The sequence below is a fragment of the Condylura cristata genome, unplaced genomic scaffold, assembly GCF_000260355.1.
Source record: "Condylura cristata isolate star-nosed mole 26May11 unplaced genomic scaffold, ConCri1.0 scaffold00029, whole genome shotgun sequence".
Lineage (NCBI taxonomy): Eukaryota > Metazoa > Chordata > Mammalia > Eulipotyphla > Talpidae > Condylura > Condylura cristata.
In genome coordinates this window covers 22,075,072-22,092,485 of record NW_004567130.1, presented here as the reverse complement: position 1 = coordinate 22,092,485, position 17,414 = coordinate 22,075,072, and the positions used below count along the sequence as shown (strand labels likewise).

At 43.8% G+C, this 17,414-nt stretch overlaps 2 protein-coding genes across 5 annotated transcripts in view; both read right to left on the bottom strand.

Annotated features, from left to right (window-relative positions):
- Positions 1-8,206, bottom strand: part of KIF28P — a 32,374-nt gene extending 24,168 nt beyond the window's left edge. Inside the window, exons 1-4 of the mRNA XM_012731107.1 lie at positions 8,125-8,206; positions 5,614-5,808; positions 2,562-2,771; positions 1,500-1,535 (exon numbers count right to left, since the gene is read on the bottom strand). Of these exons, the coding sequence (XP_012586561.1) occupies positions 1,500-1,535; positions 2,562-2,771; positions 5,614-5,808; positions 8,125-8,193 (510 nt within the window). The 5' untranslated portion in view covers positions 8,194-8,206. The remainder of the gene's footprint in view (positions 1-1,499; positions 1,536-2,561; positions 2,772-5,613; positions 5,809-8,124) is intronic.
- The window catches only part of AHCTF1 (AT hook containing transcription factor 1), a 47,643-nt gene continuing 37,249 nt past the window's right edge, over positions 7,021-17,414 (bottom strand). For 3 of the 4 annotated variants that reach the window (XM_012731103.1, XM_012731104.1, XM_012731105.1), the window contains exons 31-35: positions 16,544-16,752; positions 13,329-15,105; positions 10,926-11,059; positions 10,115-10,197; positions 7,021-9,577 (exon numbers count right to left, since the gene is read on the bottom strand). In XM_012731103.1, coding sequence (XP_012586557.1) covers positions 9,385-9,577; positions 10,115-10,197; positions 10,926-11,059; positions 13,329-15,105; positions 16,544-16,752 — 2,396 coding nt within the window. In that variant the 3' untranslated portion in view covers positions 7,021-9,384. Of the gene's footprint in view, positions 9,578-10,114; positions 10,198-10,925; positions 11,060-13,328; positions 15,106-15,572; positions 15,707-16,543; positions 16,753-17,414 lie in introns of those variants that run through there. The other variant, XM_012731106.1, reaches the window with a different exon arrangement.

Genomic DNA, 17,414 nt, shown 5'->3' with positions numbered 1-17,414 from the left:
GGAGAGGGAGCCGCAGGCGCCCACAGACTTGAAACTCGCCCAGCAGAGTGTAGCAGCGGGGCGCTGCGGGGGAAACACCCTGAGGTGGTACCGGGGTGGGCGCAGAGCCCAGGGACTGGAGCCCCGAGTCCTGGGTGCCGGCTGCCTTCCTCCTGGTCTGCGGGAAGGGTAAAGGAGTCCAGCAAAGGCTGTCATGGGCTGGCTTTAAGAAAATGCCTTTGTCACCCACATTGTTGGTGAACAAGCGGTGTCTTCTATTCTAGATACATAAAAGAGGTCTTTGGGGCGCGCCCTGGTGGCGCCACAGGTCAGAGTGCAGCGCTGCACGCTGGCCGCAGCCGCTTCAGTGCGAGTTCCATCCCCCGCCCGGAGGTGACCGCAGGGCCCAGCAGACCTCTCCTGTCTCCCCGCTGCTCCCCTCGGCAGTGGACTTTGTCCATCTGCCTGTTCTGCTCCCCGCTCTGTCTCTGGTGCACCCCCTCACCCCCTGCACCTCTGGACACCCTTGGCTGACATGTCGCGCTGTGAGGTATTACCCTCCCCTTCTTCCCCACAAGAGCTTGTTGGTAACGGCAGGAACGCCCTCCTGAGGTTGTCCTGTGACGTAAAGGAGTCATCCCGTCAGTCAAACCCATGACCTGGAGTAAAAAGAAGCGTCGTAGTGACCCTCGTAAATCTACTCTCCGCCTTCACTGTAATAAATGTCTCGTGGGAGCCTTGAAGGAACAAAAGGGCCATTTTCTCTCCTTGATATCAAGAGATACAAAATGACATTTATTCCTCTAATAGTATTAAGGAATATTAATATTCCTTATTTTATTTATGCACACAGAACTGGGGTACAGGACAGAGGAGTGGTGGGTGAGCGGACTCCCCAGAGACAGAGTGGGGAGCAGAACGGGAGATCTACTGGAGTACACTGCTGAGGGGAGCCGCGGGCAGGTCAGAGAGGTCTGCTGCGCCCTGTGGGTCACTCCCTGGCCGGGAATCGAACTCGTGCTGCAGGGGCTTCAAAGAGCTTCACAATGCGGTGCTTTAACCCGTTGCACCACCAGGGAGGCCCCACATCTGTTTATTTAATGCGTCCTAAGGGCGCTGTCATGCTATAGAGTCGAGTAGTAGCAAAGGAGACCTTATGACCTCCAAAGCTTGAAATGTTTGCTGCCTGATTCTTTGTACAGCACACGCGACCGAGGCCACCTGCCTCCGCGTGGCTAGAGGAACGATGAAGTTTGGTGGTTTCATTAAGGGCAGAGATATAGCAGGAGGAATTCCGGAGCGAGAAACGGCAGGTCAAGCAGAGAATGCAAGTTCTCTGGTGGAGCATACAGGGCAGTCATAGGGGCGTCACGGGAAGCGGAGCCTGCAAAGCAGGCAGAGTCAGTGCCAGGCTGAACAGCTTGGACGGTCAGCGCAGGGCGAAGGAGGGAGCCCTGGATGTCCATTAAGTAGCAGAGAGGCCCTCTGGTTTGTGCATCAGAAAATATAACGACCTTTACCTGTTCGTTGTAAATTTCCAGCATACTGAATGTAACCTGTAAAAAAAAAAAGCATAAACATTCTCTTGAAACAGTGAAACAATAGGGAATTAACATATATGTGCTAATGTTAGATGCAGCAAAACTTTTTCACACGCAATATGAGGCTGAGATGATTTTAATGCTCAGCAGGGAATTCTTAGCATAAGTTCAAACCCAGATATGAACTCTGTGCATGTACTTGTTCTGCTCACCCACCCACTGAGTATAGGCAGAGAGAGAGACTGGCCTTCATGCGTCTGGGACATTGCTAGAAAGCTTACACCTGTTAAGCAGGAGACGGAGGACTCTGAATGGCTCTAACTGAGAGAGAGGCTCTGAGGTACAGCATTTCGCCACCACTAGCGCCCACCCACGCACAGGCTGGTGCGGTGCGTCACTGTGCTGAGTCTGGCCAGTCAGCTGCATGTCTACATGTCTTGTGTCTACAGAACTCCAACTGACTCCAGAAAGCCTCATGGTTTAAGCTGAAAAAGTGGCTGCTGGAGGGATGGCCTCCTGCACGAGAGATCAAAACAAACAGAAAAAAGGAACTCAGAGGACCCTGGTACATCCTGTGTGCAAAGCAGCTCTCCTTCCAGCAGCGAAGGTATGGAAATGTCTTGGCGATGACGGGGGAGCGGGTAAGGGAGTTGTGGGATGCACACACAATGTAATATTGCTCTCACTGTACAGAGGAGGAAGTCTGTCTATTTGCAACAGGTGGGTGGACCTGCAGGGGTTATGCGAAGTGAAGTAAGTCAGAAGGAGAAAGACACATGCTGCATAATTCCAGTATATGTAGAGTATAAATGAACAAAGCAGGGGGCAAACAGAACAAAACCAGCCCTTGGTGCTCGAACGCAGAACCCAGAGAGTTATCCGTGGGGCTGGGAGAGGAAGATGGACGTAGCCCACCTCCTGGACGAAGGCGCAGGGTGGCGCTACTGTGGTGGTGGGTGTGGTGTGGCGAGCGAATTCTCAAACATGTACAGTGGTGCAAATCAGTGTTATCTGGAAAAGCAAGAAGTCCTCTGGAATGACACATCCCTGGTACTCTCGGTCTCGCGCCCGGTTCCCAGTCACTCGAAAGAGCTCTTCACACACGTTAGGGATGATCCCCTTGTTCGCGCCAAACCCGAGCATGGAGTAGCTCTTGCCGGAGCCCGTCTGGCCGTAGGCCAGCAGAGTAGCGTTGTAGCCTTGCCACGCACTGTCCAGAATCCCTCTGCCGAGGTCCTGGAAAATCTCTCCCTGGAAGATCACAGGCGTCACGTTCAGCACCGGTATCTCACAACACTCTTAAAATCGAACATATCTTGGTGCCCCCTGGGGGTGCAGCGGGGTAAGGCCCAGCACTAAGAAGCTAAAGTCGCTTCAGCGCGAGTTCGATCCCCGCCTGGAGGTGACCACAGGGCGCGGCAGCCCTCTCCTGACCGCCCGCTGCTCCCCTCAGCAGTGGACTTCGTCGATCTGCCTGTTCTGCTCCCCGCTCTGTCTCTGGGGAATCCTCTCACCGTCCCTGAGCCTCTGACCTGTACCCCAGTTCTGTATGTACAAATAAATGAACCTTAAAAAATTATTCTCTCGTAGTTCTGGAGGCTACACGTCAAGTCCAGGCGTTGGCAAGGCCATGCCATCCCTGGGGGCGCCAGGGAAGGCTGGGGTTTCCTTTGTGAGGTGTTAACTAGATAGAGGCTTTCGGACAGAGGAAGGGCTCCCTGCGCTGTCGGTTCGTGTTTTGTCTGTGTGTGGAGTGGGAGTGGGCTGACTCCTTCGTTACCTGGGCCGGAGGGCGCACTCAGCTGCCCTTGGGGGGCTCCTGGCAGCCTCGGCTGCACCGGCCCCAGCGGCGGCCATGTCAGAGGGGCCACACTTGTTCTTGCGGGTCACGGCCGCAGCCTGCGGGTGCAGCTTTCGCTCGCTCGCCACGTCACGACCACCGGGCCTGCGCCCTGCCCTCGGCCCGGCTCGCGCGCGTCACCTGTTGCAGCGAGATGCTGCGAGCGAGCGGAGACTGTAGGCTTCGAGTCCCTCGGCTTGTCCCTCGCGAGGAGGCGGGCGGGCCGTTGGCCAGGGCGGCAGCTCCTCTCGGGGCCGGAGCCGCATAGATCTGCAGTTTTGTCCATTTCGTTTATGTTGCGTTTATGGACATTAAATTGCTCACAATATTCCCTGACAGTTATTTTTAGCTCTAATACCTGTCTTCATTTCTCATCCTGGCACTCCCCCCCCCCCCCATCAGATCACTAAAAGTTTATCAATGAGAACAACTTTTCCAAAGAACCAACTTTTGGTTTTATTGTTTTTTTCTCTATTATTTTACATCCACTACTGATCCTATGTTCCTTTTTTCCTTTCTCTGTTTTGTATCAGAAACTCCTGTGGAAGCCTACAATGTCGTGAGATGGTTCTTTAGGAGAAACATTCCGTGCTCTAACGCCTCGTAGTGCCTGCCTGGCTCTATCCGAGATTTTGCTTTTCGTCCAGTTCAAAGCAATAGCCGATTTCCCTGCGCTTTATTCCTTGACCTGTGGATTATTTACACATCTGCTATTTTCTAATCACTTGTGGATTTTCCGAGTATCTTTGGCTTTTCTTTTAGTTGAATCCCACTGTGGTCAGAGCGCGCCTGCTTGGGATGATTTCCATTTTCTTGCACTCGCTGGCCCTATATGAGGCTCCAGAACAGTTTATCGCAATGAAAGTTCCGAGTTCGCTTGGGAAGACTGTGGAGCACTGTGGCTGGGCGAGGGAGCAGCGAGACTGTTCCAAAATAGTCCCCATTGGGGTAGTACAGTTACAGGGGTGCAATGACCTTCGGTCCCATTACTGACTCCGTCTCCTCAGCCCTCAGAATGAGGGGGAAAAAATCACAATTGTAGATTTGTCCATTTCTTCCTCCGTTTGTTCATTTCTCCTTCAGACAGCTGCAGTGCTGTTATTAGATGCATACTCAGGCCGCTCCCTTTTTGAGCTGATCACTCCTGGTCCTCAAATCTACTTCGTGTGACTGTAGCCACTACGGTTTCCTTTTTCTTAGTGTTTATGTAGTAGGTATCTTTTTATTTGTATTTAAGTCGGGTTTATGTAGTTAGATCCCAGTTTCCCCATCTAATCTGACATCACCTCTGCCTTTTAATTGGAATGTTTTTCTTCTGATATAATACAGCTGGCATTAAACCTACCGTCCATTTCTGTCATCTCTCCTTTTTAAATTCCCAGTAGCTGCCATGTTTTGCATTTTCATAATTCCACTTCCTTGTAACTGATTTACTAATGACACTTGTTTGACTTTCTTTATTCTAGGACAGTGTTCCTCAAAGTACATTCCAGGGCCTGGGAGGACCCTGTAGTGTGTTGAGTCAGAACAATTTGACAGTGTTTTTTTTTAGTTTTATTTGTTCATACAGAACTGGGGTACAGACCAGAGGCTCAGGGGTGACGAGAGGCTTCACCAGAGACAGAGCGGGGAGCAGAACAGGCCGACTGACGAAGTCCACTGCTGAGGGGAGCAGCGGGCGGGTCAGGAGGGGTCAGCTGAGCCCTGTGGGTCACACCCTGACCAGGGATCGAACTCATGCTGTAGCGGCTGCAGTAGCTTCATAGTGCTGTGCTCTGACCCCTGCGCCACCAGCGAGGGCCCCTTGATGGAAACTCAGGCCACAGGCCCAGGTCAGCTAACGAGCTGCCCACTTTGAACAACCACTTGTACTCTGAGCCCTCTTGTATCTCAGGCTGCTCTTGGCACAGAACCTGGAACACTTGAATGCTTTGTCTCCCTTTACCAATTGTGAGTGGTTTCAAGGATCTGCTATTTATACGCAATACAACAAAAGATCTCAAATGCTATGTCACGTTTTGCTGATTTTGCTTATAAACAAAGTAAAATTGAGATAAAATCCCTTTTTCAAAATTAGAAAACCAAGTGATCTGACAACCTAGAAATTATTTAGGTGGTAACTGTATTTTTGGACCTCATGCTTATCTTGAGGAAATAACTTAAAAACCAAACATTGTTTGCCACAACAGTTATTGCGCGGTTACAGTGAACACTTCAATTTTAAAAAGTTTACATAAGTCAAATGCAGTTTACCTGGCCTGCAAATGCACTGCTAGGATCCGACGAAATAAACACACCATCTTTATCCCTTTGAAAGCCATCGTGAGACCAATATGCCAGGTCAAAAGTAAACGTCTTCATGTGTTCTGGATTTTTAGGGTCTTGGATAGTGGTAGTGGTTCTGGAATGCATGGAAATCACACATTTGCTCCCAGAATTCTTCTCTCTCTACAGTCAAATCACAAATTCAGTCAGTCATTCAAGTTTTTGTTATGCGTGTCGTTTTGCAAAAATTCTATTAAGTCAGGAACTTACTGTTCATCACCTTGTTCCCTAACTACATTACCCACAGCAGCTATTATGACAAGCAGTTAGTTGCTCCTATACTCCTTCACACTGTCTACAGCAGCAGAAATACCCACTGCCAGCATGACAATGTCATCCTCCCCAGGGTATAGCCTGAAAATTAAGAATAACTTAGAAGCAACCACTGAAAGCTTCTGCAAATGAACCTAACAGCAAACCGGCACCCAAAATCTTTTATATGCAGAGTGTTATTGGAAGCACCCCTGTTAACATTAAACCACCCTAATGGGGGCTGTATTTTGGAAGTCATGCTGCTCCCTCACCCAGCCACAGTGCTCTTGTCTTCCCAAGTGAACTCAGAACTTTAGAATCAGGGCAAAAGAGGACACTCCCAGGGCACATTCTTCAGGGAGCTGATAAAAATGCACTAAGATTTAGGTGATGGATGCACCTAGGGAAGAAAAAGACTGGTTCTATAATTTAAAAATTAGGCAGGTTCCTGGTGGGAAAGCAAACCAGTACAACCACTATGGAAAACTGGAGGTTTCTCAAACTGCTAAAATGGAGCTTCCCTACGACCCAGCAATCCCACTCCTAGGTATCTACCCAAAAGACACAAAAACCCTCATACAAAAAGACACCTGCACCCCCATGTTTATTGCTGCTTTATTTACAATAGCAAAGACATGGAATCAACCCAAATGCCCCAAAATGGATGACTGGATTAAAAAGATGTGGTACATATACACAATGGAATATCACTCAGCGATCAAAAGATAGACCCACACCTTTTGCAGCAACTTTTGGATGGAGTTGGAAGGGATCATGCTTACTGAAAAAAGCAGAAATCAAAAGAAAAATACCGGATGGTTTCACTCATAGCAGGAGCATAAAGGACCAGGGGAATATAATAATAACGAACAACTACATGTTATGGGGTGGAGTGGGGAATGGGGTCAAAGAACGGGGGAGTAGGGAAAATGCATGGGACTATGGTGATGGCGCAAGGGTGAACTGGTGATGGGAAGCCCACAGGGATTCAACTAAGATGGAAAAAGGCACAAAATGATGCAAAAATAAACTACAATTTAAAAATTAGGCAGGTTCTGTGTCACCTAGGAGGTGTTACATTTGTTCAGGTGTGAGTCATACCTCTCCCCTCAGAGAACACAAATTCACCCTTTCTCCTGGCTCAGCTTTTGTTTGTGGTTACGCCAAAGCACCTAAAGGAAGTTTTTTTGCGGAGCTGCAGGTGCGTAGGGGCCACAGAGAAACAGCAGCCCAGTGGCGGCTCAGCTACAGCCTCGTCAACTCTCGCCATACTTAAAGGCCAGTGGAAAATACCCCTGAAATAACTACTTTAAAGGGTGTCAATAGATTAGACTATAAAGTATTCCAATTCTGTTTGTTCAAAATATGTAATTTCCTGATCCCAAGTCTCTTAAGATTTCTTTTTAGCAATCTGATAAACAAAGCCACTTACGATGGCATGCACTGACGGCTTTTTCCCCACACTACTTCATTGAGGTGAGGTAGGTTATTACTGTATCTGCTTTGGGGGTTACAGGTTTAAGCCTCTACCAAGTGTTTATTTTTACTCTCTGACCTACCAATTGTTTAGACAAAACTGTAAGCTTTTGATGGACAGCGAAGTTTTATATCCTGTCTCTAGTAAAGCTTTCCATGCGTTAAGAGACAGTAAAAAGTTTGACAAATGGGTCCATTGTTCCATTACCCTAAAATACAACGGACGCACAGATAATCAAAGATAAAACGCTTCCTCTAAAGTCCTGGAAAGAGCGTAACGCCCACACACCATCCTAAAATGCAGTTTACATTTTTGTGATAAATTAGATGAGCACACACATGCCTTTAAAATACATGGAGTACATTAAGACCTGGCAATTTGGCTGCTTATGTTTGAATTTTACTAAGGGTTGGAAAAGCAGTCACTGGAAATAAATATGAGTCAGTGTTCCACCAAACTGCAGTGGTTTACAAATTATTAACTCGACAGAACATCTTTCTCGGCAATGTTTTTATTGAGCTACTTGTGCAAAGGGTTGAAATTAACTGTTCACTGAGTTATATTTAGATCTTATTGAACAAATTCACTGAAATAAGTTTAATATTCCATAAATGACAAGCAGCTTAAATACAAGTTTTTTACTATCATTAAAAAAGTTAATAAGATCAAACTCATAGGCAAACTCGGCCCGGGCGCATGCCGTCACCAACCTGGCTAAAAGGCCGGACTCGGACCGCCACCTTCACTCTGTCCACACTCGGCGCAGGCGTCTTCAGCATTTCCCCATTATTTGTGTTATTATTTGGTAGAAAAATAATGTAGAAAGCACAGTTTATGCCTCACACGAACACATAAAAAGCTCAGTCAACAAGAGCAGTTTGTTTCCAACGATCAATTATTAATAATGGTCCCTCATTACACACTATCAATTACTGGTTATAAATTATTTTACAACACTTACTTATTGATGACCTGGATAAGCATCATCACGTAATTGTACAGCCACACTGCAGAGAACAGTGTTTTTTTCCCTTTCCCCAAGACTCAATCACTCTCTTCCCTCCCCCCACCCCCTCAATCGTCTGTGCCTGAGGTGCTCTGAAAACGGCAGTCTGAAAACCTGAACAGTAAAGGGACGCCTGTGATCAAAGCCAGCTCCTCCACAGCAAGACAGGGTCAGTGCCAGGCACACACATGGTACACCGAACAGTCACGCGACAGGTCTGTCTGGAATGCCCCTTTCCTCTCTTCTATAAAGTTGCCAGTGAGCAGTGAACCGGTCAGTCTAACCTGGATAGTTAGTCTCTGGATACTTAAGAGACTTTCAAAACAAAGAGCCTTTACGCTTGCTGAATGAGAAATGCCAGCATTACAGTTAATGAATGCATTACCTGGAAAATTACTCATCTGAGGTAGAATACATAAAATTTGTTAAACTACAAAAAAGTGGCAAAATAACATGCCTATAAAATTCAATTTCAACACAGCAACAGCCAAAAGAAATAATACATTTTTTGATTAGAAATCTTAATCACAGAAGCAAAGTGCATAAAATACGAAATAGCAACTTAAAAACTCAACAGCTTAATCATCCCATTTAAACTGTAGATAAAGAAAATGGTACCAGTGCCTACTGGCATATAAAATCATTTTTAAAACAGAAATCCCCTCACAAAAATCTAACAGACACAAACTGTGAAGTATACACTTTATTTAACATTCCGATAATAGGCCATATTTACATATTATATAAATGTATGAAGTCTTATTATAAAATAGAAAAAAACTGCCTGGACTAAAAGAATCACACCCCATATGGAGTTATTTTACTTATTGAAGACTTTCTGTTTACAAAAATTTACAATAATTTATATAAATTACTTTCTTCCAAATTAGATGATTTTTAATAACCCACACAATTCTGATGACTTTACAAATAGGTGTACATTAAAAATTTTTTTTTAAAAAAATTACAGCATTTTTCTGCGTAAAACTTGCTTTGGAAAGGAAGACGGCTTCTTTCTGCTCCTCCCGACAGCTTTCCCTGTTACTTCTGTAGTTTTTCTTGGCTTGCTCTTTACCCCACCGACTGGGCTTGCCAAGGGAGAAATTAACTTAATTTCTACTGGAGGAGGCGTCCAAGAACTTTCTTTTTCGGCGTTTCTGGGGGGAGGGGGGGAAGCAATTCAAATAAGGATAAACACACTGCATTATAAAAATATAACTAGTTTACCAATATATTTTATAAAAGAGATGTGAAGTGAAGCTTTAAATCATAAAAGCTAATTCCAGGTAAGCATTAAAGTCTCGCTTTTCCCTTTTTGATTTGAATGTTCAAACATACTCACTGCCAGATTTTCTTCCAAACATTTCACGTGCATTAATAAATACTGTCGGGCTGTAGGGATGAGCCAAGTGCCCTAGTCAGGCCTGGAAGAGGTTGGATGCCATGACCATCCTCTCGCCCTGCTGCTGTCTCCAGATCTCACTGGAACAGCTCGTCGAGCCTCACTACATGCTAGATGGAAGGTTCCAATTTGTGAATCATTAAATAAAGCCAGTATTTTTACAATATAGTAAACTCAGGGTTTTTTGAGTAACCAGTTTCTGATGAGCTTAGTATCTATTTTGAAGTCGAGACTGTTCTAAGGCCTAACTTTAGAACAAAATGGGTGAAACTAACAGCACAGAAAGTCATACTTGCTCGCTTGTTTTGTTTTTGCAGTCCTGCTTCTTTTTGCTTTTTGCTTTCCCCCGGTTTCTAGTGATTGAGCAGTATCTTCCTAAGGGATTAAAGAAATAAAGAATCTTAAAACAACTAAGCATCTAAAACTCCAAATTGAAAGTTTCCGTTCTAACACTCCAGACCCCTTGGGTTTCATACCAGAGACCCTGGGTCTTGGGGCCACTCATTGTGATGCCTGACACCCAAGTCCCAGGTCCGGTCAGCCTCTGTCTGGAATACTGTCCACTGTCCTTTTGACTCCTGCTGCCTCTGATCAAAGCCAGTATTTCACCACCTCAGGAGGCTCAGATTATCAGAGACAATTTTTCCCTTTCCAAAACTCACTTGTCATGCAAACTACTTAAAATACATAGCTGTTTGCCAGTTTGCGAACAACTGAGCATCTCCATTCTCACAGAAGAGAATTCAAGAAATGCTTATGAATCCTGGTCGGTCATTGTAAAGTTTCATTCATGATCCCTAAACTATTTTTCTTTTAGGGTCATGTACAATTAGGTGGTGGCATGAACAGGGCTTCAGAGACCTACATTTGAAACAAGCACACACACCTAGACAATACTGATGATTCTAAAATTTACATGCCTCTCCCCTCATACGTAATCTCCGGTTGTCAGTAACACAGCAATCATCAGTGACATGCCAAGGAACTGCCTGAAATAGGACCCCTTAAAGTACAGACATAGCAGTTCTGGGCTCTTTTTACAGAAGTTATTTAGAAAACATTGCTTAAAAGAAGTCAGCACACAGATAAAATGCATCTCTTACCAGTTCATCTACAAGTCTGGATGCATTAGATGTGTTTTTCTGCCTGGTCCTTAAAGCAGGAGGTGAGAGGACAAACTGAGAGGATAAATCTGAAACGAATTCTTTTAGCTGTGCAGGAGGATCCGGTTTGTTTGCTGAAGAAAGGAAAACAGTGCATCACTTTTATGGACAAGTTCACACACACACAGGCATCCTTTTTTAAAGGTGATTTGTAATTTTTATTTCCTTATGCATACAAGAACTGGGGTGTCGGCCAGAGGAACAGGTCTCTGTGAGAGGATAGCGCTGAGACTCTGAGCCCTGTGCTGCCAAGGAGGCCCGTCCACCTATATGTAGAGCTTGGAACGAATGAATGAATGTTGTATATCAGAAAGACGTAAGCATCATACTCTAGAAGACACTATCACAGCCTGAGATTACGGACAACATCTACAAAGTCACTGTGGAAACCAAAGAGCAATGTGCGGCCTCAGAAAGTGCTTCATGGACGCCTGCATCCATTACTTTATTTCAAGACTCAAATTTACAATATTCTCAAATTACACTTCAAGAGTCTTTCACTTACTGGGTCACAGAGGATTATCACACATCAAGCTGCACTTCCAGAGAGGGTGGCGGGGTGGAGTGGGCGGGGAAAGCCGCCTGGGCTAGCTGACACACGGTGGGAATGGCAACCGCTGGCGTCACTAATGCAATGCCTCCCTTTGGGCATTAAAAAACAGAAATATAAACTATATTCTCTTTGAGTTTCTCTTCATATTTAAAAGAAATTCATTATTAAGGTAATAATGGTTTGCAGCACTGTGTAGGATTCAGGGGAAGAGGACCCTCCCTCAAGATACATCTATATGTATTGTTTCTATGAAAACGACAAGTCTGTTTTTCTCTTCCCAGACTACCTGGAACAACAGCTTCTTTTGGTTTTTCAAAGATGAGCTCATATTCTCAGTTTTCCCACTCTACTTCAAAGGAATTAATAAGGAAATACAGAAATACGTTATCATGTACCAAAATGTTTAGTCATTTTATTATGCTTCTTTGCATGTCAATTCCTCACCTTCTCTATCAGCGTCCCACGGCTAAGTTTGATGGCCAGGGCTACTCAGACTTAAGGGACTCTTAAGACCTAGGTTCCAACCCACTCATACCTGCTGGGGAAAAAACCCCTCAACAACAGACTCAGCATACTTGCTGACCACCGGCCCCATGTCCTCACCATAGCTGGCTTGCAAAATTCTTGAGCACCTGACCACCGGCTCTCTCACCAGTCAGGCAGGTCTCAGGCCTCAGCATCCTCATTGCCACGTGGTGGTGTGGGTGCTCAGTCTCGCTGAGCCTCAATGTGCTCCTGGCAGGCCCAGTTTTCCTAAACTATCTGCTACTGAATAATGGCTACCAAAGAAATCAATAGAAACGTCAAGTCTCACACTCTTTGAGGCAGTAAAACATTTAAATATAATTCTAGGGTACTTGTTCTCTGACAGGTGTCAATTAGAGAGGAGTACCTCCAGCTTTCTAATCAACAGTATTTCCATATCTATTCTACTCTGAAAGATGAGGAAAAGACTTTGTGTCCATTTAATTAGTGGGAGACAGGCGATATTCCAGCCATGAATTTCTCATCACTTCTAATCTCATTGACCTTAAGTAAACAACCACACTTCTTAATCGCCCTGGCTTATTTAAATCGCCCATAAGTAGGTCCCAGTGTCTGCACCAGTGTATCAACCTCCTCTTTGTTACCACCTTTTTAGAGCTTTTCTTAATTACCCTCCTCACTAACATTTTTTGCCTCCAAAAAATCTCCATCGCACAGTTGTGTCCTTCTGTATCTGTGCTTCATACATAAGAATACAAGACTTCACCCTCTGGGGAGAGACAGCGCTCCTCTTGAAAAGGTGTGAACTACACCAACCAAATCACCACCACCAGAAGCCTCCCCGTTGCATGAGGGCGGCTGTGCATGTAGCCAACTCATGACTAACAGGGAAAATGTATTTAACTAATTTCCAATCAATAAAATCCTGCTTCAGGAACACTGGGGCTGTGGACGTCATGTGGGATAGGTCAGGGTGCCGGTACCTGGGTCAGAATGCTAACGTGGGGAGAAAACCAGATAAAGTCATACAAAGGCAGAGTGAAGAGAATGGTGGTTCCAGAAAAGCAAACCTGCATCAAAACCACAGGACTCAAAAGGTCCTATTAAATCAGAAAATTTCTGAACGTCAAGAATTTGACAACTAAAATGTTTAAATTGAAACATTTCAATTATCCTTGAAAATCATTTCAAGGATCATCAATTAGTGCCTTCACTGCAATGAAGTCATGCTTAAAATGATAAACTTTGAAGATGAAGATTTTGAGTGAGATCAAAATTATACTTAGAATAGAAAAAAAAAATACCTTTCACTTTTCTTGGAACCTTTGATGCAGGAGGAGAAAATAAAGACTCATTTTTTGGTTCAGAAAGATCCGGCAACAAAATGGCTTTGCTAGATCTAGTCCTTGTGCTGCGGGAAGATTTAGTCAAAGCAGCTGCGGCAAGCAGTTTTTCTTCATCATTCCAGTCCTTTTTGTCTCTGTTTTCTTCTGAAATTGAGCGTGATGAAAATTTTTGGCTCTGATTTTCAGTCCTTTTAGGTTTTCTCTTAGGACTCATTACTGCAGCAAGATCCTCATTTGGCACTGAAGCCAACTTTTCTGAAGCGGATTTCCCCACATGGGTATTTTCCCTTCTCGCAGGGGTGTTTCTTGTTGATCTCCTTTGGACACTGAGCGGGTCTCTCTTTTGAGGGCTTCTCTCTTCCGCCTGAGCCTCAGCGCCTACAGCTGCAGCTGGGTTTGTTTTCCTTGGTCTCCCACGCTTCCTAGGTGTGACGGGTGTGCCAAATTCCGTGTGAGGGTTCGACAGGGATACATCATGCTTAGAGTCTTCTATGCCAGGTGCTGCACTATTTCCTCTCTCTCCAATCCTTCTTCTAGGTTCCCTGCTAGGCTTCCCATCTTGTTTATAGTCAGCATCTTCAGAAGCTTCTAAATTAGCACTTCTCAATTTTCTGGTACTTCTGCTAGGACTTGCTCCTTTACTAACTTTTTGATCATTTACAGTTTCAAAACTTTCCTGATTCTCTACAGATTTTTTCATTTTTTTGGGAGTCTTTATTGTAACAGATAATGTCTTATCTTCTTTTCTAAAAGAAGTTTCTTCAACTGTTGGTTCCAACAGCTGAGATGATTTTAACCTTAGCTTCCTACCTGGAGTAACCTGCAACTCCTGTTGCACAGAACTAATACCTGCTGGTGTGTCTTGGCTCGTTTCTTTCCTTCTTCCTCTCCTAGGAGTAATGGAATTTTGAGGTATTTGCTGGTTCTGAGACATTTCTTTAACATCAGAACAGGCACTTTCAGAAGCGTCAGAAATTTCTTTTCTTTTCCTCATTTTCTTCAAGCCTGAGAGTCCCAGCATCTCAGGAGTGGCGACATCTGCTGATGTGGCATTCTGGCTTTGGGCACGCCGCCCTCTCAAGCGGGTTCTGGAGGAGATCGTGTCGTCAACCTGGCCGGCACCGACAGCCACGGGGCTGGTTTCCTGGACAGTCTCAAGTGCAGATCTGCCTGACGCGGGGGGACACATTAGCTTCTGGCTCACTAAGGACGTGTCTACATGACTAGACGGTTCCAGTGCATCTGAAGTAATTTCTTTACTTCTTGTATCTTTAATTACATCTAATAAATTTTCTGCGATGGCTACTTTAATTGGTTCAGGCACATATGGTAATGTTTCTGTCTTCTGGGACTCTTGATCACTAGTTATGGCAGCTGACAAATTCGCAGCATCTTGATTACTGCCGTCACCACTGTGCACACGCCTCTCCTCAGCTGTTTTGCTGGCCACTCTAGCTAACACACTGGACGCCGCAGAATCCCCAGTCTCAACTTCTCCTTCTTCACCTTCTAATATCAAGGTAAAGTTGCTCTGAGCCACAAATAGTTCCCCATCTACTTCAGCAATGTCACACTCAGCAGAGTCTTTATTGTCAGGCAAGTCACAAAACTGTTGCTCAATGGTATCAAAATGATACTGAAGCTTAAGAGTTCCTGAGGGATACAACTCAGTAAATGAAAGACTCCTAGCCTCTTGTCCAGAATCCCGAACTTCAAGCTTTTCATGTTCAACCACCTAAAATGAATTAAAGAGACTAGTTAGAGAATTTTCATGTATATATTTATTTCAACCTAAAGCATAAAGATTTTTAACAACCATCTCATTCTTGGTATATGAATTGTTAAATATAAACTACATTATTTATGGGTTTACTTCATAAATTATCTATTTAAGCAATCAGACTCAGTCAAAATAAACTACACAGAAAAAATACTCTTGATTTTGAATGGTATCAAAGAAATTCTACATTTCCCTGGATAAAAAAGACAGTCTTAACAAAACCTTGAAAATTATTATGATGAAGATTAAGGACTTATTCTATTCTCACCCAAGAAAAAAAAAATTAACTGGAGAAAAAAAAGAAAAGAAAACAAAACAACAACAACCCCCAAACTGTTTTAATGATAATCCCCAAATCACCTAACTAGTCACACTTTTCTGAACAGCATGATCCCCATAAGGTTGAAGAAGAATTCACCTACATAAGCTCCCTTGGGCTAGACTCAATCCTCTTCCCTTTGCTGGGGCTGCATAAACCATGAAATTCCTAAGGCTTTCAAGTTCAGTACCTCTCCTGCAAGGGTTTGGTGGAAGAAGGAATGGTCCTTGCATTTACCTTTTGGTAAGGGAAGGGGAGAAAAAGGAGGAGGTAGAAAGTAACAGAGAGATCTCCTGACCAAGAAGGTAGAACATTACCACCCACCTAGACAATGACATTTTCCCAATCCCCAAACATTCCGTGAGATGAAAGACTGGAAATACCCAGAAAATGAAGATTCCCACTTACATCATGCCCACAACTTTGATTAGCTTCCCAGCTGAAGGAACAGGGACTTTACCCACCTATTTTACATATGGATATTGATGACATTTTTATGAGGTAGGAAACTTCCCAAATATTAAACAATTAGAAGAATTGGTTTTTATCATCTTAAATTCATTTACCAAAAGTTGCCTACTGATTGTGAGAGAGATTTGGTGGAATTTTCAGAAATTCTAAGTCATTTTAAGCACCCACTGTCCAAAAAAAAAAAAAAAAAACCCTTTCTGGGATGTATAGCTCAACCCAGCCAGCAGAATATTTTTCATCGAATATTCATGGGAGGAGGGAGGGGAAACTCCTACTTAACTGCATTCAATTATGTTCCAGTACATGCTCCGAACAGCTTCAATGTCATAGCTGTTTTTGTGAATAGCTAAGCCAGTATCTGTTTCCTTATGGCTAAAAACCCAGATACTCAGCAAAATTAAAGTATGGCCTCTTGATTTTCCTAAAAAACTTCGTAAAGAATGTATTCTTTTATATTACATAAAATATTTATACTATAACAGATTTTCATAAGGAGGTTTTTCGATAGCAGTCAAATAAATGAGTATCTTAGGCTTGATTTATGGTTGGGAAGCTAATTAAGACAAAACATTTGACAAAAAAGTAAAAAATTAATTTTTTTACATGAATTTCTTGAGTATCAGCAGAATCGTCAGGTAGTGGAGGTTTTTCTTCATTTAAGTCAACATTTTCTTTTAGTACATCGACTTCTATTTGGTGACCTTCTTTTAAGTTCAATGTTATTTCCTGGTCAAGCCTATGTTCAGAGATAATAGGACTTTCAGAGATAACAAGCCCAGAGCTTCCACTATCATCAAGGACATCGGCCACAGCTGAAAGAAAAACAGGAGTCAGTCTTTCACATTTTAAACGAAAAAAGTGAAATAGTCATGAATTGAGGAGGAACACTAAATCAAAAAATTTCCTCTGATAAATTATCACTGTGTCAAAAATGGGGGGGTGGGAAGCCTACGATGCTTTACATTTGACCCTTTTTCTTCCACATCCAACCCAGTTTTTGATACACAAAATAAAATACAAATCTTTACATTTAAAAATGACAATTCTAGTTTCTTTCAAATGGAATATAATTCTTGTCCTTATTGTGGAACTTCAGTATAACTGTTATTAAGAAGGTGAGATGTTTGGTCCTTGTTAAATACATCTAAAAATCATGTCCACCATGTGACTACCAGAAAAGGAACAGACTGTTGAGAGGTTTAAAGAATTACATGAGAGACATACAATTTGGGCTTTCATCTGCCTGTGAAAAAGACTAGGTAGCTCTCTCGGCAGGAAGCATACAAAGCTGACAAGTACACTCAACCACCTAACAAAAAAATGGTGCTCATTTAAAAAATGTCTCATCTTTCACCTTCCTCTTTGTCAAGGTTCTAACAAGTCATGAGCACTCATAAGCCACATTTGGGTTTATAGTTTATGAGTAACACAAAACCCAAAATACCTTGGGATTGGGGAAGATGATCTAATTGAC